This window comes from Aythya fuligula, chromosome 1, assembly GCF_009819795.1.
Source record: "Aythya fuligula isolate bAytFul2 chromosome 1, bAytFul2.pri, whole genome shotgun sequence".
NCBI lineage: Eukaryota > Metazoa > Chordata > Aves > Anseriformes > Anatidae > Aythya > Aythya fuligula.
The window spans coordinates 193096064-193122321 of NC_045559.1; the positions used below are offsets into that span (position 1 = coordinate 193096064).

The following is a 26258-nucleotide window of genomic DNA, read 5'->3' on the forward strand; positions in this document are numbered from 1 at the left end:
CGCAATAACCCCAAGCAGACCTACAGGCTGGGAGATGAGTGGTTGGAGAGCTGCCAGGCAGAGAAGGACCTGGGAGTGATGGTGGATAGTCGGCTGAATATGAGCCAGCAGTGTGCTCAGGTGGCCAAGAAGGCCAACGGCATCCTGGCTTGTATCAGGAACAGTGTGACCAGCAGGGCTAGGGAGGTGATCGTCCCCCTGTACTTGGCTCTGGTGAGGCCGCACCTCGAGTACTGTGTTCAGTTTTGGGCCCCTCGCTACAAGAAGGACATCGAGGTGCTTGAGCGGGTCCAGAGAAGGGCGACGAAGCTGGTGAGGGGCCTGGAGAACAAGTCCTATGAGGAGCGGCTGAGGGAGCTGGGCTTGTTCAGCCTGGAGAAGAGGAGGCTCAGGGGCGACCTTATTGCTCTTTACAGATACCTTAAAGGAGGCTGTAGTGAGGTGGGGGTTGGCCTGTTCTCCCACGTGCCTGGTGACAGGACGAGGGGGAATGGGCTTAAGTTGAGCCAGGGGAGTTTTAGGTTAGATGTTAGGAAGAACTTCTTTACCGAAAGGGTTGTTAGACATTGGAATGGGCTGCCCAGGGAAGTGGTGGAATCACCATCCCTGGAAGTCTTTAAAAGACGTTTAGATGTAGAGCTTAGGGATATGGTTTAGTGGGGACTGTTAGAGTTAGGTCAGAGGTTGGACTCGATGTTCTTGAGGTCTCTTCCAATCTAAAAATTCTGTGATTCTGTGATTCTGTGAACTATAGAGCTTGTGCAGGCAGAGAAAGCTGAAGAGACAGAAGGGTTTGGCAGGGTGGAGCTACAGCAGAGACCTAAGTGCTTGTAGTTCTGCAGTAAGGAGAAAGGCAGCCAGACAGAGCTGTGCGCAAGGGGACTTTGACAAATTTACTGCCAAGTTACTGCCAGTAACTTGGGGTTACCTACCCAAGCAGAGACCTACCCACAAAGACCCAGGAAGCAGGAGACGAGATGCTTACAGGTGGGTCAGTAGCCTTAGCTACTCTGAGTGCTTTTTGAAGTGTCAAACACTTCTTTTACTTTGAACCTTTCTTTCGGGAAGCAAAAATAGGAGAGGTCTGCAGACATTCAAACACAGAGCTGTTGCTTTATCCTAACTAAATCATTATCTCATCCTCGTTGTGCCTTCCTCAGCATTGCTGTGTCTTTCAAATCAAATTAAATGGTACATCTGCTTTACTCACGTTTTTCCTGCACGTAGAGATAGCCCTCCATTGTCCATTGACTTGGTGGTCTGTAATCCTGGTTGGCGGACTTCATTCTTTGCATGAGTCTCTCCACTTCCTGCCTTGTGCTTTCAAAGTTATTCCGGGTCTAACACCCCAAAAAAAAAAACAAACAAAAAAATCAATCCACATAATTTCATGCAAGCACAAAAACAATGATTAAATGAAGAACTAATTACTCATAATGACAAGGAGTGAGATTGCTTCAAATGGAGAACAACAGAAGTGTTTACGGTAGACATAAAAGGAAAATGGGTGCAAGAATAATATTATTTGTTGCTCGAGAAGCCTGGGAAAAACACAGCAACGAAGAACTCAGTTTAAGCACATAAGTCTGCAGGTAGCTAACCACAGAAAGGATGCCATTTTGTCTCTTCATGTTTACTTACACAGTATTTTGCAGAGAGATGCATTCTTTTTCTGTGTGTACTCGAGACAAAAGGCAGGCTAAACTAGAAGGTGCTGATAGCGTAACCCCAAGCTTCACTGAACCACTAAAAGTACAGTTCAGAACAAAGTACTGGTTTGGCTTAAGTTAGTCAGAGCACTGTCATTAACAATTTTTGACAGAACTGTGTAAACCTCAATTAAGATTAATATAATTATGTTAGGTAAAAAACAAGTCACAAGTGGCACAAGTGTGCCACAAGCCTGGAAACACTGTCTATTCCCTAAATATTGTGCATGTTACCAGGCAGCTGGCTGAGCAAGTACAAAAGTGGGTAATTCATATTTACTAGTGTGCATGTAAATTAACATTTTTTTCCTGTTGAATTCACTGGGGCCAGGATTTCCCTCTACACACCTAACATGGTGTAGGAGAGGAGAATTATTATGAAGTGCCAGAGATTTGATAGATTGCTACTGATATAGGAGATGTTGAACACTTTGTTACTACAGGCAACAGAATAAATCTTTGTGATGCTTTTGCAAAATCATTTTGCAATGTTGTCTTATGGAATCTACTCCCAACTAATCAGGAAGATATTGTTTGGATTTTATATACTGGTGAATACTTCCCCTCATTTTGTGGGACATTCTGTGTCACAGATGTCACAGTGAAGATGACATCAGGTTGTACGAAGACACAGTAGACATGTTAATAGCTGGGCAGGGTCTGCCACTCCTCTGCTCCTCCTTCTGTTTTTACTGCTGCTACTCTAATCTACAGGAAGATTTTATGAACAGAAGCAGAATTCAACAATTCTGCAAGACCATAACACCCAGTGCAATGGAGAGGGGTACCTCTGACAGCTACAATAGCCAGCCTGAACACAATTTTCCCTGAATACTCTCCTCAGTGTTTTTGTCTCTCCCTCCAAAAAATAGAGCTCATCATTATGAGGTTGGGTGATGCTGAGTGACAAGTCAATAGATAGCCCATCTGTCAAAATGCAGGTGTGGACCTAGATCTGGAGCCAGAATCCAAACTTCTGTGTAATATTGGTAAGCAATATACTGTAGGTCAGTTTTTATATACATATGTTTGTCTCATGTATAAATATATTTTAAAAATATTATAATAGGTTGCTCCTACTGCTCAACTTTACATTTCCCACTACCTCTGCAGCCTATTTACACATTGAAGTTGTACTTAAATACTATTTAACAAGATAATCTGTTTACCTATTTCTTAATTAACATTGAAATTGAAAAAAAAATCCTTTAATAATTTCATTTCTACTGCATAGAACATACTGACATATGGACTTACGATGCCAGTTATGGTCTGTGCTGTGGACTAATGCTCCTATCAGGACTTGTCACATTAAAATAAATCAGTCTCTGAACTGAAGCACATTTTTCACTGAAACTGAGCTGTGCAACAACACTGACCCCTTGTGCCTTTATCATAGAGTCTCAGCAGTGAAAGAAATTTAGCAAATACATAATTTAGTTTGAAAGGAGAAGAGGCTGAGAGGCTCTACAGTCAGAGAACATTTACATTTTGATCGCAGAGGAAAAGGTCAATCAACTAGGAGGTTTTGTCTGATTTCCTCAAGAAGCAGTTTAAATGGGATCTACACCTACATGCCAACAACAGCTGTAAAAGGGAAAGGACTACAGAGAACTGCAGTGAAACCTGGAATAGAGAATACAGATTTACATTAACAGTGTACTAAGGCAGTACTGTCTTCCAACGCTAAGCAAACATACCTCTGCAATATACCTCTGCAACAGCAAGATGCTAGAGGAAAAACGTCATTGTTTTATCTTCCAGTAACCCACAGGGGCCAGCAGATGATCTGGACACATTGAGGTGTGCATGCACTGCCAGACCTGTTTCCTACTTTCTAAGCACAAAAGCTAAGGTGCTATCCACAGAAGCTGATGTCAGATGTTCTCAACTTTGTAGCTTCTCTGACTCCAGAGCAGCTACACAGAATTGTTAGATATGTTTTCTTGAAAGACTGAAATGGAAAAGAAATGGAGCCACTCCCAAAAAAATAGCACTTGGAGTCATCTAATGACATCTCTTCACACTTATTTTCATTTCATCTTTACTTTGAAGATACTTTTCATGAAAAATGTACATAGCCAAATAATTATACGGCTGTATGAAGTAGTTATGATGCGTGAAAAAGTATGAAAGTATGAGTGGTTTTTTTTTTGTTATTCCTAAAAGCTACAGAATTTTGGGGCATGATTAATCTTACTCCCAAATTCAGACCAATCTCCAGTAAAAGATTCACCTGTTCAATCGTGAGCACTCTACAGCAGATCTTTTCTTTCAGTGGAACTTCATGCTCACAAGAGCTGCTCGCCATGGAGGAAGGTCTTCCTCCAAGGAAAACAACGTAAATCCAGAGCATAGTGAGAGCACGGCTTCCTGAGCTTTCTTTATGCACAGTGGGAAGCTACTGGACAGTAGGACAAGCTTTTCATGGCAATCCACAATCTTCAAGAAACAAACAGCATCATTCTGTACCAGCTGAAGCATTTCTGGGATATTTAGTCCAAAAGTCAGGCCCCACTCTCAAGCAAATGTACACATTTAAACCTATATGAACTAATCTTATGTTTTTTATTTATTTAATTTTTTAAATTGAAACTTGACTGTTCTGCTTTTCTGGTTTTCACACCCAAAATTTTGACCTGCAAATCACAAATTAACTACATGAAGATTGAATTTTCCAGAGTTCTTTGATGACCAGCATCTTCACTACATTAACCTTAGCAAAAAATCAATTATATCATATATTAATCAAATATATCATATATTAATTTGATTTCAGCTCATTAAAACATCATCATATTTACAGTAAAAAAAAAAAAAAGTGCTATATGAGGCTACTTTAGTATCCTGAAATTAATTTAGTAAATAAAATGATGTGAATACAAACTATCCTTACATTCTGCAAATTGAACTGCAGCTGCTGCTTGTATGGTGCAAACTCCTGAGCCAGTTCATATCCTTCATGGTAAAATGTAAATAATCCTTGAAGAAAAGCCAAGAGCTGAAAAGGTAAAATTGAATAGCATTACAGATTTTTAACATGCTCTTTATGCTAAATAACACAGTGATAACAGGACATACACTAACTTACAAATAAGATATAGGTACTGCCAATGATAGTGAAAAATTAGTTTAAATTAGAAAGCAAAAACTTAGGACAGCTGATTATCAGTTGTTTTCTGGAGCAAAAGATGGCAAACCTTCAGCAAAAACATCCCATGTTTTAGCTCCTAGAACACTCTGAGCTTTCATTACTTGCAATAGCAATGGTTTGCTGAGCAAGAAAACAGTGGTCAGACCTTAAGAAAGAGAGTTGTTAAAAAGGCTTTTGCCTCATGCAGTTGTCATTTCTATAATAATTTAATTCACAATCCCAGTCATTTTGTCCAATATTTCAGCTGATGGTGTGAATTTTCCAAGCTCATAGTTTCAGAGTTCAAGGTTTTTTTCTTCTATTACTCTTAGAAATATTTTTTCATTTTCTTCATAGTAATTGAATGGGCTATGACCTATTTTTCACAAATGAGACTTTGAAGATAAGTTTTGGACAGCTTAATACAACACAAGAAGTCCAGACTATTTCTTCCTGCTCTGACCAAAATGTGAATTCTATCTGGTATGTCTGCAACTGACTCCAACAGAACAGCTGAAGTCTGTACTATCCAGCTGAAAATTCTTTTTGAAGTTTGTTCTAAAATAATGCTTAAGTAGTAAAAAGTGCAACTATATTTTCAGAAGGCTTATTTTAGTGGTTGAGTGAATGCATTCCTACCATCTATTAAGTTTTAAAAGTTTAAAACTTTTTTTTTTTAAAGTTTTAATATTTTTTTTTTAAAGTTTCAAACTTTTAAAACTTAACTTTAAGTTTATAGAACTGTAAGTTAATAATTCTAACTTACTTATTCTGTTCTAAATTTAAAAGAAATATACTTCGCATAAAGTTGTCTTACCTACTATTAAATAACAAGCATTTAATTTTTTATTATGGAATATTTCCCTTTATATATAAATTTAGCTTACATACATCCAAATAAAGAAAAAAAATTAAAAAAATGAGCTATTAACTTTGATGTACAGTAACAAAAGCTTTAATAAACAGGATAGATTTATCTGATTATATTACAGCCATTGCAAAGCTAATCATCTCAGCTAAGTAACAGATAGTCTAGGCTGTCTCTTAAACCAGTAAAAAACCACAGGTATATATATATATAAAGCATACTACTGATTCCTTCCTCAGACTTCTTTCTCAGGATAGGATGAAAGATCCAACAGACACATTTGCCTCTCTCTACCAACTACTGAAGTAGCCTAGACTCAGGCAACAAAAATCCCATCGTTCGTATTTAATGCACTTTTCTTTGAGTTACCAGTGCCATAAATTATTGTAAATGTAAAAGCTTAAAAAATGAGTCTTTTACAAAGTTTGTATTTTCTTTAAATTTACACTCATCCTTACTTGCAGAAACGTAATTAAGTTGTTCTGCCTCCTTCTTTTCTATTGACAGAATCACAGAACTGTTGAGATAGGAAGGGACCTCTGGGTCCATCTGGTCCAACCCCCTCAAGCAGGGACACCAAGAGCTGCCCAGGACCGTGTCCAGGCAGCTTTTAAAGATCTCCAACGAGACCCCATAGCCTCTCTCGGCAACCTGTGCCAGTGCTCCGTCACCTGCACAGTAAAGAAGTGCTTCCTGATGTTCAGAAGGAACCTCCTGTGTTCTAGTTTGTGCCCATAACCTCATGTCCTGGCACTGGGCACTGCAGAGGGGGAGGATCAGCTCTCTTAACCTGCTGGTGATACTTTGCCTAATTCAGCCAAAAATGCCATTAGCCTTAGCAGAAAGGGCACACTGCTAACTTAACTTGGTGTCTACCAAGCGGGACATTGTCAAAGGCCTTCCTGAAGCCCAGGAAGACAATATCCACAACGGTTGGACCAGATGATCTTGAAAGTCTTTTCCAACCCTAATGATTCTATGATTATCTATGATTCCATGAAGATAGGAGTGACATTTACTTTCCTCCATTCTTTTGGTCACTTCTTCTACTTGCCATGACTGAGAAAAGATTATAGAAAGTGTCCTCACAATCACATCTGTCAGCTTCCTCAGCTCTAGTATGTGCATCCTATCAGGGCCCGTGGACTTGTGAATGTCCAGTTTGCTCAAGTGTTCCCTCACCTGATCCTCTTCCACCAAAGATGAATCGTGTTTGCTCCAGCCATTCAGCCTGGCTTCTGGAACCTGGGATGCCTGAAGGCCAGTCTTGCTGGTAAAGACTGAAGCAAAGGCATTCAGTACCTTAGCCTTTTCACTGACCCAGGTAACCAAGTTTCCTGTGTTCCTTCAGTAGAGGGCCCACGTTTTCCCTAGTCTTTCTTTCGTCACTGAGGTACTTGTAGAAGGCCTTCTTGTTGTCCTTGGTGTCCTTGTCCAGAATCAATTCTATCTGTGCTATAGCTTTCCTAACTACTTCCCTGGCTGCTTGGACAACATCTCTGTATTCCACCCAGGTTACCTGTCCTGGCTTCCACCCTCTGAAGACTTTCTTCTTGCATTTGAGTTTGGCCATCCACGCAGACCTGGCATTTTTGCCTGACTTCCTTCTTGTTGGGATGCATTGCTCCTGAGCTCAAAGAAGGTGATCCTTGAATATTAACCAGCTTTCTTAGATCCCTCTTCCCTCCAAGACTTTGTCCCATGGTGTTCTGCCAAGCAGATCCTTGACAAGGACAGAGCCTGCTCTCCTGATGTCCAGGATTGTGAGCTTGCCGTGTGCCCTTTTTACTACCCTAAGGATCTAGAATTTCAGCGTTTCACAGACACTGCAGCCAAGGCTGTCTTTGATCTCCACATTTCCCACCATCTCTTTCTCGATGGTAAGAACGAGATCCAGCATAGCACCTCTCTTTGTTGGCTTCCCTTGTCACTTGGAGAAGGAAGTTAGCAACAACATATTCCATGAATGTCTTGGATTGCTTATGCCCTGCTTTTCCCTCCAGCAGATGTCAGCATGGTTGAAGTCCTCCATGAGGACCAGGGCTTGTGAATGTGAGGTTGTTCCTGTATGTCTGCAGGGGGCCTTACCAGCTTGTTCTTCCTGGTCAGGTGGCCTGTAGCAGACTCCCGCTATAACGTCACCTAGCCCTGTCTTCTCTTTAATCCTTACCATAAACTCTCAGTCAGGTCATCATCCATCCCCAGGCAGAGCTGCAGGCACTCGAGGTGCTCATTGACATAGAGGGAGATGCCCCCTCCTCATCTCCCCAGCCTGTCCTTCTTAAAGAGTCTGTGTCCTTCCATTCTAACACTCTAGCCATGGGAGCCATCCCACCATGTCTCCATGATGCCAATAAGATCATAGCCCTGCAAGTGCACACAGCTCTCTAACTTATTGTTATTTCTCACACTGTGTTAGTGTACAGGCACTTAAGAGAGGTACCTGGCATGTTGTGTTCCCAGAAGATGTTTGGTGGATTTCTCCATAATGCTGCCTTGTAGGCATTTCCTTACTAACCTGCAAGTGCTGGAGGTGACCCCTCTCAAGGTCGTTGATATCACATAACATCACTGATTTTGTGATTCCTCCCTATCACATCACTCCATGACCCTTGTTCAGTAGCCCTCCGCGTTGTTTCCTCACTGAGATTAACACTAATGAAACATTTGTATTTCAATAGAATAGCTAAAATAATGTTTTGCAATTTCAGAGCCCCATCAATTCCCCAGCACAGCAAGACATTTAACACACTTTAACATGGAAACTGCAGCAGCTTGATGGATGAGAGATGAAGGACATAGGTCACTGGGCAGAGGAGCTAAAATGATGATTTGCTGCTACTGGACCAAAATCTTACTCTCCCATTCCATTCCCTTCTCTCTTTCCCCACTCGGCTTCATCATGTGCCCCTCACATCCCTTCCATCCCTGGTCACTGAGCCCTACAGTGAGTGTACCTCTGACTCAGAAAGCCAGTTCTTCTGCTGCATTAGAAAGTTAAAACAGCTTTTGGTTTACAGACCATCAGTACTGCATAAATAAAAGTGTGAAGGCATGGATGGGTGAAGGACTTCCCCCTTGTTTTTTACTGATACTGTAGGATGAGATAAAACTATGGCATCACAGAGCCTGAAGAACTGAGAAAATCCTTGGGCATAAAAGCCAATGGTCCTCTACAATGGGTGTGAGGTCCTGAACCACAACCCACTACCAAAGAAACAACATAGGCAACCCAGCAGAAAGCTCCACATCTTGGATAAATCATCTCAATTTAAATGACCATCTGCCCAGCAGAAAGCATTATCTCAGCTAATGACTGGTCCTGAAAGTCCCTTACTTGTTATTCAAGTCGTTCCGAGGAACGTCCAAATATGACAATTTATCTTAAAAAGCTCCTATTATGTAAACTGTTATAAGAAGTTCTATAACTTTAAGGTTTATAATGTAATTCTAACTCTTTAAAAAGAAAAACTATTTTCATTTTTTATGAATAAAGTCTAAAACAAATAATAAATTATAATTAAAACTCTGCTCTGACTCCAGCTGTGCAAAGCCCCTGCTCATAGTCCAGATCCAGTTAGTCATCATGTACCCAATCACAGCCCCTTCAGATACAGCTGCATGATTATTCCTGTGCTTACTCAAACTTGTTTCAGTAAAAAATGAAGGGGATTAACTTGATGTGTAATTATGAGTTCAGTGCTAACCATCCCTTTTACCAGAACTGCAGGAGTACTGTGAGCCCCCACCAAAACTGCAGCCAGAGCAGGCTGTTTAGGCACACTAAAATTTCAGTAAAAGAGCTAGTGGTAGAAAGATGCAGCATGTCAGCTGATACCTGAATTTTAAAGATCATTTTAAAACGCATTTCTGAAGAACATAACTACAAACTGTTTAAATTTCATCTTGAATACTGAAAGAAAACCAGCTTCCATTCTACAAACAGCTTTTACTGAGTGCATGGGAAAATACTGGGAAAGAAAAGATTTAGCACTAGATGGCAGCAAAGATGAATTTATTAGAAAGAAAAAGAAAAAACAAAACAAAACAACCAGAGGAAAAAACAACAACAAAAACAACACCACCACAGAAAAATCATAATGTATTTTAGTGAAAGTCCTGTTCAGCTATTCTGGCAGTTGTGCATTGCAGAGGGTCTGGCCTTGAGAATCTCCTGGTCAAATACTCTCTGAGCACTTCGAAAAAGAGGAATAATAAAAGAAAAGTAAAAACGTGCTTGTTTTATGCAAGTCCTACTCCAGTTTATTCAAGTTCTGTTGAAACAACTGATACTGAGGATTGTATTTGCTCCTACTTATGTTCCACTAGTGGTGGAAGAACAGGGGGACAGAAAGCACCTAGTGCCTATGCTGTGGGGTATTTTCCTAACCATTTCCATCACCACAGGCATAGCCATAGCATTGCATGGAGGAGATCTAAAAGCCAAGGACTTTTGTCCCAGGCTTGTACTCACAGTGACGTTTTCTTCCTGCTGATGTTATAGGAGGCACTGTTGCTAAGTCTAGGCTCATAATTTTAAAGGGATTTATTTTAAAGACTGGAAAAGAAAAACAGCCCTTCTTCTTCTTTTTTTTTTTTTTTTTTTTTTTTTCCTCACCAATATATTTCAAGGTAATCTTCACATATTAAGAGCTGACTGATTTCACCAAACATCACATGTAATGTTCATATCATCAGTTTGACAAGCAGCATGTACCTTTTAGTTACCTCGTTCTGAGAACCTAATCGGTCACGTCAACAAGCAAGGACTGAGCTCAGTAACACAACGCTACTCACTATCCAAGGGCTGTGAGGATTTCAACACAGAACCTGAAACAAAATCCAGCTACTTCTTGAGACTTTATTTATTTTTATGTAGAGCTGGTGACCTCAAGACTGCCTGGTCATTTCATTCTCACAGGAAGGAGACTGTGCTTAGGTTTCGGATAGGAAAGGAATTTAACCTTTGGCCTGCAGCACATCAGCCAAAAAGTCCCTGTCTCCTCAGTTTCATTTTATTTATAAGTAAATAGCACCAGAAGGTACTTCTCCATCAGATTGAAGTAAATGCAGTTAATAACGTAGAAAATCCAAGAAAGGAGAGATTGCGTTTAACATCCATCGTCTCTTTGGACTAAAAAGTGAAGTCCGATGAACTGCATGCAATTACTGGCAGTTTTTTGTGTTTGTTTTTTTTTTTTTTCCCCCTTTAAATAAACACTCCTGGGCTTTTGTGACGGTTAACGGACCACCCGTCACATTTCAGCTCACTGAGTATGAACTCTGTGCCCTAATTGCTGCAGGCCAGGAAGGCCCTGGCATCACTGAGGGGCAGAGTGGAGCTCTGGGTAGGAGGTTTTATTTCCCTTTCAAGCACAACATCCTCAGAAAGCTTCACTGTTTCTGATGACCTTCTCTGGGCCCACACAGGCAAGGCCAGGAGCAGAGATTATTGCCATTTCTTTTGTTTGTTTGTTTGTTTGTTTGTTTTTTAACTGCAAGGTAAATTTTAACAGTAATTTGTTTTTGCATAAGAAAAAGTTTAAATTCATGACCTGTATGAATTATTATTATTAATTATTATTATTAATTATTATTATTAATTATTCTTTTCTTTGAAAAGAACTCAAAACCTAGGAGGGTCACAAAGAGGCGGCCACCTGTTACTCATACTCTCATGGACATCAGCAGCATCTTCAGGCACATCAGCACTCCAAGAGGCACAGAAGAGCAGAGAAATCCAGAGCCTGACGACCAGCTGCAGAAGCCTACACTAAATGCCACTATTCTCTATGCAGAGTACGAATTACTAACATCTTGTGCCTCACAGTCCTTCCCTGCTGCCCTCCGGGAAGAAACATTTTCCACTCACCGAAATCTATTGTCCTGTGCACCTGGCAACTTTTGCTGGGCTACCTCTCCCCGTCTATTTCCCAGGGGATCCTTATCTTTGGGCACAGACAAACTGAAGATGCTGGAAGAAGCTCCAGCAGATAATTTCAAATTCTATTCTCATATGACAAACTTGCTCCTATTCCACATGGGCATTATACTTTCCTCTTTTACCACACTAATGCCATTTTTTATGTTGTTAAGACTCCCTTCAAACCTTCAAAGAGTCTACTAGTAGTATGTCAGACTGAGAATTATATTGAGACATGACACTGCGCTGACAAATCAGACCTAAGCAGCACCTGCATCAGAATGCCCCACAACCAGCTGAGCTCATGAGGAGGAATGCCTGTTATATACACACAACCTGGTTTCTTCTAACATCTGAACATCTTTAGAGCACCCAGAGGAAAATGAGTAATATGGTAATTCTTTTGATGGCAGATTTTAAAGCGTTAGGCTCTGTCTTTATCTGCTTGCATTTAGGTGCACATGCTCATACTTCATACATCACCAGGCATTTTTACAAAGTCGATTTTGAAGACTTTTTTTTTTCTCCTTCATCCCATAGTATTACTGATGTGCACTATATTTCACTTGGCATACTTTGCCTTGTGGGTTTTAGTAAATGTTTTTTATTCCAAAACTTTGTATGAAACAGACTAGGAACAAAAAAAGTAGGAATTTTGGAAATTCAGAGTTTTATAACTGATGTTAGAACTTAAGCTCTATTTATATTCAGTTTGATTATAATTAATATACACTAGAGCCAGAAGATACTTCCCACAAGGGCTATCAGTACTCAGTCACCACAGTTTTTCCTGTACCTTCCTCTGGGACATCAAGTAACGGCCTGTGTATAACAAACAGCACACTGGACTAAACAGCCTATTGATCAAACACAGGATGGCAACTGATCTACTCTAAGTAAATTTTACCTACTGGATGCATACATCTGGTGACAAAAATACCCAGGTCCACAACACAGAGTCAACCAGCAACCTCCCCTGCTTGTCTGCTCAGTATCAGCACTGATGCACTAATAAATCTCTCTTTCATTTTGGTAACTGATAGCTGCTGCTGTGGTGGCTGACATATTGTGGGGACAGCTCTTGGTCAAAAGAATAAAACTCCGTATCTCCAGCTATAATATACAGAATTAAATTTATTTCTTCCTCTCTGTCTAGCACATAGGATGAAAGATGCCCTATTTTTACTACACAGAATTGCACAACAATATTTCCTGATGTGCCATGTCTTCTCAATACAGCAAGTTTCTACGACTTTAAAGGAGCATAAAGTCTCCTATACAAGGGTCAGAGCTAGGTCAAGATTGCTAGATTTTTCCAGGATGTGAGAGTTTTACAGAAGGAGACAGAGAGAGACAGTCTGGATTAATCTGTGACAGGTAGAAAAATGTTCTTATTTAGGAATCTAAGCAAAGTTTTAGTCTCTAAGATTTGGCAGCTGCATGCCATAAAGATAGGATTTCTGTAAGTACTGCTTGCTGAATTCAGGTTCATTAGTTTGCATCAATGTCAAACATTCACTATACAATACATTCTCATCTCATAGGAGGAAGGCATCTGAGAAGCTCTACTTGGTGACACTGGGTGTTAGAGATGTAATTCAACCTGTTTCAGTCAAGAGTGCAGCTTTGGTTAGTTACAGGGGAGCTAGAAGATGGTGTGGAGACAGAAAAAGTTATGCTTGTCATGTTCCTTTTTCACAAACGATGTTCTGCTCTGCTCAGAATGCTTAACAGGAAGGGACAGATGACACTAGAAGTTCTCTGTCAAGGCCTACAGGTGCTAATAAATAAGGCAAATGGCAAGCTAGTCCTCCATGACATGAACAGTATTAATACTAATAATATGCCATAGAAATATGCTAGCACATCGTACTGAAGCTGCTTCTGGTTCTGATCAACCTGGCAGGTATCTTGGGGGTGTGGTGCAGTCCAAAAGGAAATCCCAGATGTGAAATCCCATATCTAAATATGGACTTTAGCGTATAACTTAATCTTCCTCTTTTTGGCATGTCAAGGTATGCTTTCTTTTTTATGGATGGTAAACTAAAGACAAATGACTTCACCAGCAAAAGAGAAATACACCCATCCTACAGAACTGAATTTTCACATTATTTCATGTATAATTTGGAAAAACAAACATACATGCTGCCTATACGGAATATATGAATCCAAGAACTAGCTCAAAATTTCAGCCATGAAACCATGACATTAGGAAATACCCAGTAAGTGTTGCACAGACAAAACATTACATATTGTCCCATTAAAATGTTAGGCACACTCCAAGTCATTTGACATTTCACTTCGTAGTAAATATGATATTCTTACATAGACCTTTAATAACCATGGAAAATGCCTAAGCCTAGATCCTAATGCTTCTCTATACACAAATGAACTGTAATCACAATTTTAAAAAGAGACAAAAAATAGATATTTTGTATTAAACGTCCAGCTTTAAATAAATGCATTCTAAATTTGGCAAGAACAAAATATAAAACTTACAGGTTCAACAAATTCAAATTTCTTTTTCTCTTGTACTTCCTGAATTTTAAAAACATATTCTAAAGATGCTTCGTAGAAGTTCTGATGTTCTCTGTCAATCTGTGTATCTGCCTAAAAGGCAAAACAAAATATAGACGTTAGTTTACTCATGATTGCTTTAAAAACGGATATTGCCATAATTAAACAGATCTTTCATAAGATTACTTTACAATCTTTATGGTGCTCATTTTTTCCCTGAAAAAATAGAATACCTACTTTAAATATCTAAATGTAAGCTGAAGAAGTCAACAGTATACATTTTTGCCTCATGACTCTTCCCCAGTGTTTTTTGTTTGTTTGTTTTGTTTTCCTTTTTGCGCTTTTACATTCTCCTTTTGAGGAGAGGCTGAAAGGAAACAAAGGAAACAAAGAAAGGTGGCACGGGGAACTTCGTCTGTGGCACATGGAATGTTTAGAAAAAGAAGAGATCAAGACAGAAATCAGGGAGGGCCAAAAGATTAATATTTCTATTGAAATTATTGAAATGTTTATCACATGCACCAAAACCATACATATTTCTCAGTTTCAAATACCTTCTCAAGAAATTGTTTTCCTTCTAAAAGAGAGTGTCTTTAACAGCAAAATCTTGCAACATTTTTTCATAGTATGGATCTTATGCTCTGGGAATACAAACATGTCTAAGTCCTTATCCTCATATATCAGTTATGTTTCACATTTTAATTTTCCAGTGCCATAACTACAGGGCAATATTTGTAATAAATGCCTCAATAATACCATCCAGCATGAAGATGCAGGACCAAAGCAGAGACTTTCACCTACAAAGCTAAGGAATTAACTCTTATCAGCTGATAAAGAGTAAAAGACTTCTATACTCAATTTAAACAAGGCATGAGAGAGGGACATAACAGACAAGCAATATAATACAAGGATAATCCTTACAGAAGAGATGCAGATTCCATTTTTAATTCTCCCTTTACAGTAACAAATCATCTTCTCAAGCAAATCCCTTTTGGGCTTTATTTGTCAGCTTTTGGTCTTGGGTCAAAAAGAGTTTTTATCAAGTTTCAACCATACAAGTGAAACCAGTTCAGCTCTTTTTTTTTTTTTTGATGCATAGTCATGTATTTCTGTAAATTCCCTGTTTCATTTTTGGCATTAAGAATAACAAATATGGGAAAAATGGAAGAGCTAGATGTCTCCCTTGAGAGCAGATATTAAAACAATATTAGAACAGCAAACATATCAAAAAGAGGTTTAGTACTTGTAACTATACAAATGCAGAAAATCATTGTTTTCCTTTAGGCAGGACTTGGTCATCAATAGCATCATACATAATTAACATTGCTTCTTTAGTTAAGAACATGCTACTATCATGATTTGGATGCACAGAGCCCTTAACAATATCAATCCACTTCCCTAGCACTATGCTCTAGCACCACTTCAAAGCACAGGTTTCAAAACAATATCTTTCAAGTGATTCAGTACTAGCATTCCCCTCCCATGCTTACAAACATTATGAAACAGAAAACAAACACTCAAAATTCCAAGAATCAAGGGCTTTTCCACCAAATGAATTCTACCACGTACCATTCATATAGTCCATTCAGGTACTGTCTTCCGTACTCTGTTAATAGCTTTATTTCACAAAAAATATCCAAGGCAATGCTACATAGCTGAACAGAACCAGGTGCCACCACTTTGAGATACAATTCACACTCACACAAGTGCAGTCAATAAGCACTTGAGAGAGACCTTAGCTTTCACATTTAATTTTAAATAAATAGTATAATCTGGCATTAGCAATGAGGTCTTTCAGGCTTCAACTCAGGAAATATTTAAAGACCTAATTAAATCCATCTCTATTCTGAACAGCATTTAAGCAGATTGTAGTTGTAACGATACTTATGATAGCTTAGTGCTATTGCAAGTATGGATGGGTTCCTAAATTAAGGCCATAATCAGCACTAGTGTACAGGGACTAAATCACAATTTCCAGGATATGTCTTCTGTAGAAGCAGATAAATTTGCGTGAATACTGAGGATTTAGATTTGTAAGAAACACTTTGAAAGTTATTTTAAAGTTTCAAAAGCTGAAAGGATTTTCACATATTTTTATGACTTCAATCTGCATGTAAAAAAAATAAAAGGATTTGATGGATGCAATTTTGAGTTTCTACTTGTATGATATCTAGTTATAGTGAGTGATAATTTCTTTGATGTAGGATATCAGTAAAGTGTATACTAGAACTTCATATAAGCTTGGAGAGTGAAGCCTTTGGTCTATATTTATGCCTAATTCTGGAACGGATTTCAGAGAAATAATATCAAGAATTTACTAACTTTTCCACATCATTCAGTGTCTGCTCTGTTATGAATTTCTGCAGGCAGTGAAAAGACAGTATTATGAAGTTGCTTTTTGATGCTAGTGGGAAAAACCTCTACTGATCTATGTAAGCTGTGTCAGTAGTCTTGCAGGCTCTTAAAATATCTACCACATTTCAATTACATGAACATATGCCAACCACTCTCTACAGAGTATGTTCAGACCATCAAACTTTAGATGCTTAATTAAGGCGCTCTCAATTGCACCCAAGTGAGATATGTAAAACAGCTTAAGACAGAAGGAAAACTTGCCCCTCCCAATACTCTTCAACCCACAAAATATGATGAAGTACCAAGAAACCTGAGCAATTAAAACAAACAGTGGGCTAAAAAAAAAAAAAAAAAAAGCATTATTTTTGGTGTGATTGCTCTGGGTGTCACTTCAGCTATCACTTAAAATTTGGGCCACGAATCGGTGCTTGGCATCCTTTTCTTTACAATACAAATGCAGCCCAAAAGTCTCCCTGGTCATCATTTTTGGTACTGATTTGCTATAGTGTTGTGTACTAGGTAGACCGACATATGTAGGTCTATGTTGGTGATTCAGCACACTTTTATCTGCATAAAAATGGAGAAGATAAAAATGATAAGGTATGTGCTATGTGCTTTACAAGTGGGGTATCCAGAAAAACAAAAAAAAACTCAGACTCAGTATGAAATTTTAAATCCAGAAATGTCACTTAAGGACACAGTGGAAAAATTTACTCCGATTTTCCATTAGTTTATATACTTGAGCCAAATCCATTGTTATTCTACCACAGTTTATTAGATTCACAGTCATTACTTTTCACTTTAGTTTCTGTTTTTAGGCTGCAATTATTCTCATGTCTCAAGAGTAAAATATTTTATTTATTTATATTCTAGAGTAAATCATTGCTTAAGTTCAATTTTCCACATTCTGGTAAAAAATTAAATTATTTTTTTCTCAGCTGCTGCTTAGCCTCCAACAGAACTGTTTCTTCATCAATACGCAGGATATTTAGGAAAAGTGAAATATATATATACAAAACTTTGATATATGAGTGGAACAATTAACCCATCCTATATAATTAATGTCCTATTTAAACTGATTATTACATACACAGCTATGGTAATTCAGGATTATAAACGTTATTGCAAATTTTAAATCACTAAGCCTCTTTTGATTCAAATCACAGAGTTACTGGTAAACATGAAAAAAAAATCTACAATTTGTGACCAATGGTCACATATTCTGTGAAAACTCCATTGGCAAAATAATCCTCATGATTTAAGAGTCACCGTGATAACAGTAACCACTTCAAAATAATTTTAACGACTTCTGGAAAAAACAGTGCCATTGAGATCAAATTTATGCTTATACTGTAATTTGTCTCAAAGATGAATCATAATTACTTCTACCAGCATACTGAAAAACCCTGGAACCCTCCTTTTAAACTGGAAGTCTTCATTTTTTTCTTTTTTTTTTTTACGATAAGAATTAGGCATACAAACTCTTTAAAGCCAAAGTTGTGGGTACAATTGCAGCATGATGCTGCAATCTCAGAATAAGGTGAAAAAGAAGAAAAAGAACTGCAAAAAGTATTAAAATAATCTCAGTTCAGTCTCTCAAATTAAAATTTATGTGAAACAGAAGCATAATTTCATTGAGCAATAAACTGAATAACAACAACAACAACAAAAAAAAACAACAAACAATTAATTATTTGTCTTTCAAATAGTTCAGATATATCTTATAAAAGTCATGTTTTTATTTTAGTAATATAATTCTTTCATGTTGTTGTAATAAATAAACGTTGGTTTGGTCACATCAGGTATACAGAGTTGGACATGTAGAATACGGCCTTGTTAAAAGATTTAACTGTTATTAGGACTGTATTAATCCCACTCAGGAATTTATATTCACAGCAAGAGTAAGTACAAGAAATTATCATATTTCACATAAACAAAGTACAACATGTCTGTTATCATGATCTCTGTGCAAACTGGAAACCAGGTAATACTGTGTTAAGTGCTTACATCTTGCAAATGAGATTCTTTCTTCTTTGCTGATAAATTTAAGTGCTTCTCTAAGATGGAATAATATTTCTCACTTTCCTTGTCAAACTTCTTCTTCCCATCCTGAAAAACAAAACATTGCCGTTTTTGCCAACATTGCATTTGACTAAACATTACAGCTAACTTAAAAAAGGTGCCAAAATATGCTTGGTTATAAAACCATTTTGTTGGTTCAGATGTTTCTAGGGTTCATTTCTGCATTGAGCATGAAGACCTCAGGAGGACTGATTAGTAAATGCAGTATTAAGTAGGACTTTTCCCATAAATAATAAACTTATAAAACAGACTTGTGTAGCTTCCCATATGTAAATATAGGTGCTAGGCAGTATCTTCCCAAGCAGGTATTTAGCATAAAATAATCTTTCCCAGGCTTTACATATATATGTAGCTGTCTCATACTGTTTTCCTGAATATAAACATTGTGGAAGCGGTGGTGAGTATAACATATTTGATGATGATAGAGGCCTCTCATCTGTATTTAAGACCAATATATCCTTGTTTTCCACCCACACTCTTAAAATATGTGGATGATGTAAAAGCACATATGTGGTTGCAAAAGAAAATTGGTCCAAAAGTCTGTTTCCAATAATTTTTGATGTGTCTGAATATCTAAGCTTGTCTCATTTAAAAGAATTATCTTGCCATTTTCCTTCCCCACTCCTCTTAAGTTTTTCACCATGTGCAGACGATCCTCACATTTTCACCATGAGACTACTTTAATGAATGTTAATATAAAAGAAAGCTACCGTTACAAGTACATTTAAAATACTTTATTTTCTGTAACCTAATTTACAGCATATACTTTAAAAATTAAGATCTGATATTCACAGAAGCTTAAGAATAAGACATCTTTCTTAGCTGTTCCATCTACTGAGATGGGCCAAATTTCAGGAAAAGGGAGAAGGGATTAAAGCAAACGTCTCACATGACTATTAATATTAAAAATATTTTTTTCATTATTAAAAATGTATATTTGAGGCATTGCTCAAATTGAAAGCAACTCTCTGCCAGTGACATTTATAATGTTAAGTAAGACCTAATGATTCTTTCTAATGTTAACAAGTTGAATATGTTGAGGAAACAAAGAAAGGTCAACATGACCTGTCCTACTCACACATGTGCAAAAGCTATTAATGGTGGAAAAACTAATTACTGGACATAATAGTAACATCAGGTCATAATCAGAGCTGTAGTGATTCTTTTCCTGACCCCTTTCTTCTTAGAATTTGTTATGAACTAAGCAAACAACTAGCCTGCATTTTAGGATGACCATTTTTCTTTGTCATTTCATGGGAAAGCCTGGTCAGCCAGAGAAATAAGATATACAAGAAAGAACTTAATGCCATTAATTAAAACCTCTTAACTAACTATAACAACAATCCTCTGACTGACTAGCTCCAGTGACTAAAGTTATCAATGGTAATTATATTAAATTATGAAACAGGTAATTCCTATCCGGCTAAATAAATAAATAAATAAATAAATAAATAAATGAAATTAGCATGGGGAATATGCACAATTTAGTGTTCTTATTTCACAATAGAAATATTTTCAAAAGACACCTGAGAAAAGACAGCACCTCACTCAACAAAGTATTAATTAAAAAGAAATACAATAAAATCCCCAATGCCAACCTATATTTAATCGAAGCTATGCAGATAGGAGGGGGGGAAAAAAGGTGTGAATTTTGCAGCACAAGGAAAATGAAGGCATATGAATTATCCTTCCAAATCTTTCCCAAAAGCATTCAGAAAAGAAAGAGAGAAGACAGAAGGTAGGACTCACTAAATGACCAGTTAGCCATGAAATCAACTTTTGTGGGACCAAAATTACAGATCAGTTCCATGGCCACAGTTTTCTCAGGGAATATTCAAGTTCCAGATCCTTACAATCAAGCAAGAGCAAGGTGAGTACATCAACACCTCCTCCATTCACAAACAGAAATCAAGTTCAGATGGTTACGGACCACAGATGTGTATCTTTTCAATAAAAGGTGCAGCTAGTTGCCTACTGTTACCTTCTGAGATGACATTACTAAGGTGTTGGATGAAAAAGAGGGGAATTACATTACTTGAAATCCAAGTGACACAGGTGGCAAAGTCACCATCTTGAGGGAATCGCTGAGTCAAGGCCACAGTCAACTTACACAATAAAAAATGAAAAGAGAATACTTCTAAAAAAATGTTTCCATATCACTGAAAAGTGAACACCTAAGGACAGTGTTGTAGGATACCGAAGACATGAACTAAGGAATGAGACAAGGCAAGGCAAAGCTCCTGCAGGATTACTTGTATAAGACTGACAATCACCTAGCCCAACCATGCCTGAACCCCATTGAGTTACAGATCACGTCAGCTATACTCTTCACATGTAAAAAGAAAACACAGAAACTAAATGATTACATCTAACCAGATACAACCATCCAAGAACAATGCAATATATATATATATTATATAGATAGATAGATAGATAAATTAGTTGTGGTTGTGAGGCATCTTGCACCACACATGAAGCTTCACGATGATCTTCACAGCACCATCAGCAGAATATGAAGGCTCTCTTGGTCTTCCACCCACATTGTCAGTCACTTCCCAAAACACATTACCCCACTGTACCAGTGATCCACGAAAACTTTATATGCATAGTTTTTTATATCAGCTAATTTAAAGAGAAAGATAACAATTTGGGGCTTTCCTTGATATTAGGATAACTTTGAGCCCAAGCGCAGTGTTTCAAAGCACAATGTTGCTAGCTTCTTTCTTTTTCACTGGATTTTAACACATGAAAATTTCTCACTTCAAAGACAAGCGGAAAGGAGAGAAAGTAAGGAGAATAAACTGAAGTAGACTGAGAATATAGATCACTTGGCAGTTTTGACTGCGTATGTCTCTTTACTAGGTGATACTTCTGGGAATAAGGCTGCAGTGGCAGCAGGATAGTGCCTCTGGCATTGTGCAGATCTCAGACCTGCTTCTGGGAAATGCCTAAAAAACACTGGCCTCAACAGGTAACTGAGTTCCTTTTGCTTCAAATGCCATCAGACTTGCCAGTAAAAACATACTTGAATGTATTGAAGCCTCTGAAAACTGTTTATTTCATAGAAATTAACAAGAAAAGACACAGAAGCAGGTGATTCATTTTCTGGAAGAGATGAAACTTCAGCTTATGCCAAGACAACTCTCACCTCACACTCAGCCAGTGACTCACAGCACACGCGCATCCCAAGTGAAGTCACAGGTTAATCTCCTTCCAGATCCAGCCTCTCATTCTGCAACCCTCAAAACATTCTGTTATACACAGCAGCTGCCCAAATGAGTCATCTGAGTCCTTGTTCCTCCAATCTGTGCCTGTGAGACTGGGAATCCTGCTTTTCTGCAAACCAGGGTGTTTATGAATTAAGTTTCCATGTGAATCTCTCTCCTCAAAGCTTAGGAGATGGAGAACTGCTTCTGTCTCTAGGTCTTACATTGGATCAAACTACAAGGAGCAAAGAGAGGACAAGAGAGGTGTACTGTTTTCTGAACAGCCAGCACCAGCCATAACATAAACTATAAGGTACATGGCCATTAATTGCTGACCTCTGCACCAAGCCTCTTATTCCCTTCAGCCTCCAGTTGCCTTTCTTCCTTGCACAGCCTTCCTGCAAGTAATCTTCATCCTTTCTCTTTGCCCTTGAAATTTATAAACCATTTTTTTCTCAAAACATCATTTATTATATATATATATGAAATCACTGTTGAGACAATTCAAAGGATGCAATATAAAAATTCTAAATAGAGAAAAAGACAAATTACAAAAAAGCATTCCTTGGTACATTTTACATTGATGTATAAGTTACCAGTACATTTTGCAAAGATAAAGTTCAGTCTGCAGGCTGTAAGCATTGTAAACAACTGTCTGTAGCTGTTTAACTGTTCTCAGGTAGGTCAAGTCACTATGCCTTAAATCAATATAAAAATATTTACAGTTCTAAATGCCTCAAATTTCCAACATCACTATTTGGAAAGCCCTTAACCAGATGCTCAGCTTCTAGCATGTAAGGAAGTCTCATTAATGTCCAGTACTTCCTTGACAGAGCCAAACTTTATACTACTGGATCCAGATTTAATTATTGTTTTTACTTTCTGCTTAGATTTCCATTATAGTTTCATTTGGAAACTGATTAAACAATCTCTAAAAGGAGATTATTTTTTTTTTTGAAATAAATTTTGCTCAAGATATTACTAATTATGGACATGTCAGTTAGAAGTTTACCTCAAGAGATGTTCTATTAGAATTAAATTTGGCTAGGGACATCAAGGGCAACAAGTAAGGCTTCTATAGGCACATCAGTGATAAAAAGAAGACTAGGGAAATTGTGGAACCACTCTGGAAGGAAATGGGAGACCAGAAGACAAAAGCAGGGACTGAGAGAATGAAGAACCGCCTTTGTAGGAGAAGATCAGGTTCTCCTTTCCAGGTAGAAACCTGAAAGTGCACAAGTCCGTGGGACCTGATGAGATAGATCCCAGGGTTCTGAGGGAACCAGCAGATGAAGTTACTAAGCCACTATCATATTTGAGAAGTTGTGTCAGTCTTGTGAAGTTCCCACTGACTGGAAGAGGGGAAACATAACCCCCATTTTTAAAAAGGGCAAAAAGACCCAGGGAACTATAGGACAGTCAGCCTCATCTCTGTGCCTGGCAAGATCATGGAGCAGATCCTCCTGGAAACTACGCTAAAGAACATGGAAAATAAGGTGACTAGTGACAGCCACCATGACTTCACTAAGGGCAGATTGTGCCTGACAAACCTGGTGACCTTCAAATCCAAAGAATGGATCGAGAACAGCCCTGAGGAGAAGGACCTTTCCTGGGGGTGCTGGTTGATAAGAAGCCCGACATGATCTGGTAATGTGTACTTGAACCATATCCGAGGCTGCATCACAAGCAGCATGGCCATCTCTCTCTCTACTCTGCTCTCGTGAGACCCCACTTGGAGTTCAGCTCTGGGGTCCCAAGCACAAGGACATGGATGTATTAGAATGAGTCCAGAGGAGGACCACAAAGATGATGAAAGGGCTGGACTACCTCTCCTGAGAAGACAGGCTGAGGGAGTTGGGGTTGTTTAGTCTGGAGAAGAGAAGGCTCTGAGGAGACCTTACAGTGGTCTTCCAGCACCTGAAGGGGGCCTACAGAAAAACTGGGGAGAGACTCTTTATCAGGGAGTGTTGTGATTGGACAAGGAGTAATGTTTTTTTAGCTAAAAAAGGGTAGATTTGTCTTTGGACCAGACGTGTCCTTCAACCAGTACTGTTTAATATTTTCATCAGTGACACAGACAGTGGGATTGAGTGCATCATCAGCAAGTTTGCAGATGACACCAAGCTGAGTGGTGCAGTTGATACAATAGAAGGAAGGGATCCAAAGGGAGCTGGACAGGCTGGAGAAGTGAGCCCATGTGAACCTAATGACATTCAACAAGTCTAAATGCAGGGTGCTGCACCTGGGCCAGGGAAATCCTGGACATGAGTACGGACCAGGAGAAGAACTCATTGAGACCAGCCCTGCAAAGAAGGACTTGGGGGTTCTGACAGATGAAAATCATAGAATCATAGAATATCCTGAGTTGGAAGGGACCCTTAAGGATCATCAAGTCCAACTCTTGACACCGCACAGGTCTACCCAAAAGTTCAGACCATGTGACTGAGTGCACAGCCCAATCTCTTCTTAAATTCAGACAGGCTCGGTGCAGTGACCACTTCCCTGGGGAGCCTGTTCCAGTGTGCAACCACCCTCTCTGTGAAGAACCCCCTCCTGACGTCCAGCCTAAATTTCCCCTGCCTCAGCTTAACCCCGTTCCCGCGGGTCCTGTCACTGGTGTTAATGGAGAAAAGGTCTCCTGCCTCTCGACACCCCCTTACGAGGAAGTTGTAGACTGTGATGAGGTCTCCCCTCAGCCTCCTCTTCTCCAGGCTGAACAGGCCCAGTGACAGAAAAGATCAACACGAGTTGGCAGTGCATGCTTTTAGCCCAGAAGCCAACTGCATCCTGGGCTGTGTTAATAGAGGAGTGGCCAGCAGGTCAAGGGAGGTGACTTTTCCCCTCTACGCAGCCCTGGTGAGGCCACACTTGGAGTACTGTGTCCAGATCTGGAGCCCCCAGAACAGGAAGGATGTGGAGCTGTTAGAGCGGGTCCAGAGGAAGGCCACAACGATGATCAAGGGGCTGGAACACCTCTCCTATGAAGACAGGCTTGGAGAGCTGGGGCTGTTCAGCTTACAGAAAAGAAGGCTCCAGGGTGAGCACATAGCAGCCTTTCAATACTTAAAGGGGTCTTAAAACAGGATGGAGAAGGACTCTTTACTCAGGTAGATAATGATAGGACAAGGGGGAATGGTTTTAAACTAAAAGAGGGGAGATTTAGATTAGAGGTTAGAAGGAAATTTTTCACTCAGAGGTTGGTAAGACCCTGGCACAGGTTGCCCAGAGAAGCTGTGGATGCCCCATCCCTGGAGGTATTCAAGGCCAGGCTGGATGGGGCCTTGGGCTACCTGGTCTGGTGGGAGGTGTCCCTGCCCATGGCAGGGGGATTGGAACTAGGTGGTCTTTAAGGTCCCTTCCAACCCAAAACATTCTGTAATTCTATGATTCTCCAGTCACTTTGCTTTACAGAAGTGTATAGCTATGAAAAGATTGACATGAGCTATCAATAAGGTCACTTAATTCAGTCAGATTTTTTTTTTCTTGTTCAGAAAGATTTTGATTCCATGCTGCAACTAATCATAGGCATGCAACTAATCACTGGCATGATTCCCACAAATTTTAAACACAAGATGCAGTTTTGGATGTGAAGCAGAACAACATATTTTGACTTCTCTTGTCCAGTGGGAAAATCAAGATTTTTTTTTTTAATGGACTAAGTTTGCTATTACTCTGTGCCTAGTATTTTATGTCAAAAATGTTACCTTTCCCCCCCAAAATATTATATAAATTATTCCTCCTTACTTTTCTTAAAGAGCCTTTGCCATCTGGAAGGGAACTTTTCTTTCTGTTTATTCTAGTTGTGATGACTTTGGTGTTATACTTATCTACTAGCATATCTTGGCTATGTTTGTCCTTAAATAAAATATTTTTATTTTTTGTTTGTCCCAGAACTCACAGTTAAATTTTAATCTTTAAAATAAAAATAAACCCATTTTCAATAGCAGTATTTTTGTGTAACTGTTAAAAAAAAAAAAAAAAAAAAAAAAAAAAAAACATTTTTGTAAGAGGTGATTTTAAAAGGATCAAGAAAGGAAATGAAAACACTACAAAGAAACACTTATGGAGAAAAAAAAATCATTGAGAATCCCTTATTTAATTAGAAGACAAGTGAACATTATGAAACACAGTTGCAATTATTTTTTTTTATTCACCACCCAAAATTAGTACATGTTTCACACCATCTCAAGCTGAGACTCAGAAACAGTAGGAAGTGCTACAGAAGTGCAACAGAAAGACAAGACAGACAGATCTGTCAGCGAAAGAAACTGAAAGCAATAGTGAGCCCAGCTGAATTCAGTAAAGCCACATTCCCTTTCTTCCTCTTTGACAAGTACTACAAAAAGATCGATCTAACGGAACACTGGGGATGGTTTACTACTCGGATTTTAGACTTCAAATCTGTTTTTGAAAGAAACACTTTTCATTACTTTGCAAACAAAAATTCAAAATGTCTTTCTAGAAA

General features: G+C 38.7%; 1 protein-coding gene across 1 annotated transcript in view; it reads right to left on the minus strand.

The window, feature by feature from the left end:
* The window catches only part of ARHGAP42 (Rho GTPase activating protein 42), a 168693-nt gene that overhangs the window by 38181 nt on the left and 104254 nt on the right, over positions 1-26258 (minus strand). Inside the window, exons 5-8 of the mRNA XM_032183744.1 lie at positions 18513-18614; positions 14133-14243; positions 4606-4710; positions 1211-1340 (exon numbers count right to left, since the gene is read on the minus strand). Of these exons, the coding sequence (XP_032039635.1) occupies positions 1211-1340; positions 4606-4710; positions 14133-14243; positions 18513-18614 (448 nt within the window). The remainder of the gene's footprint in view (positions 1-1210; positions 1341-4605; positions 4711-14132; positions 14244-18512; positions 18615-26258) is intronic.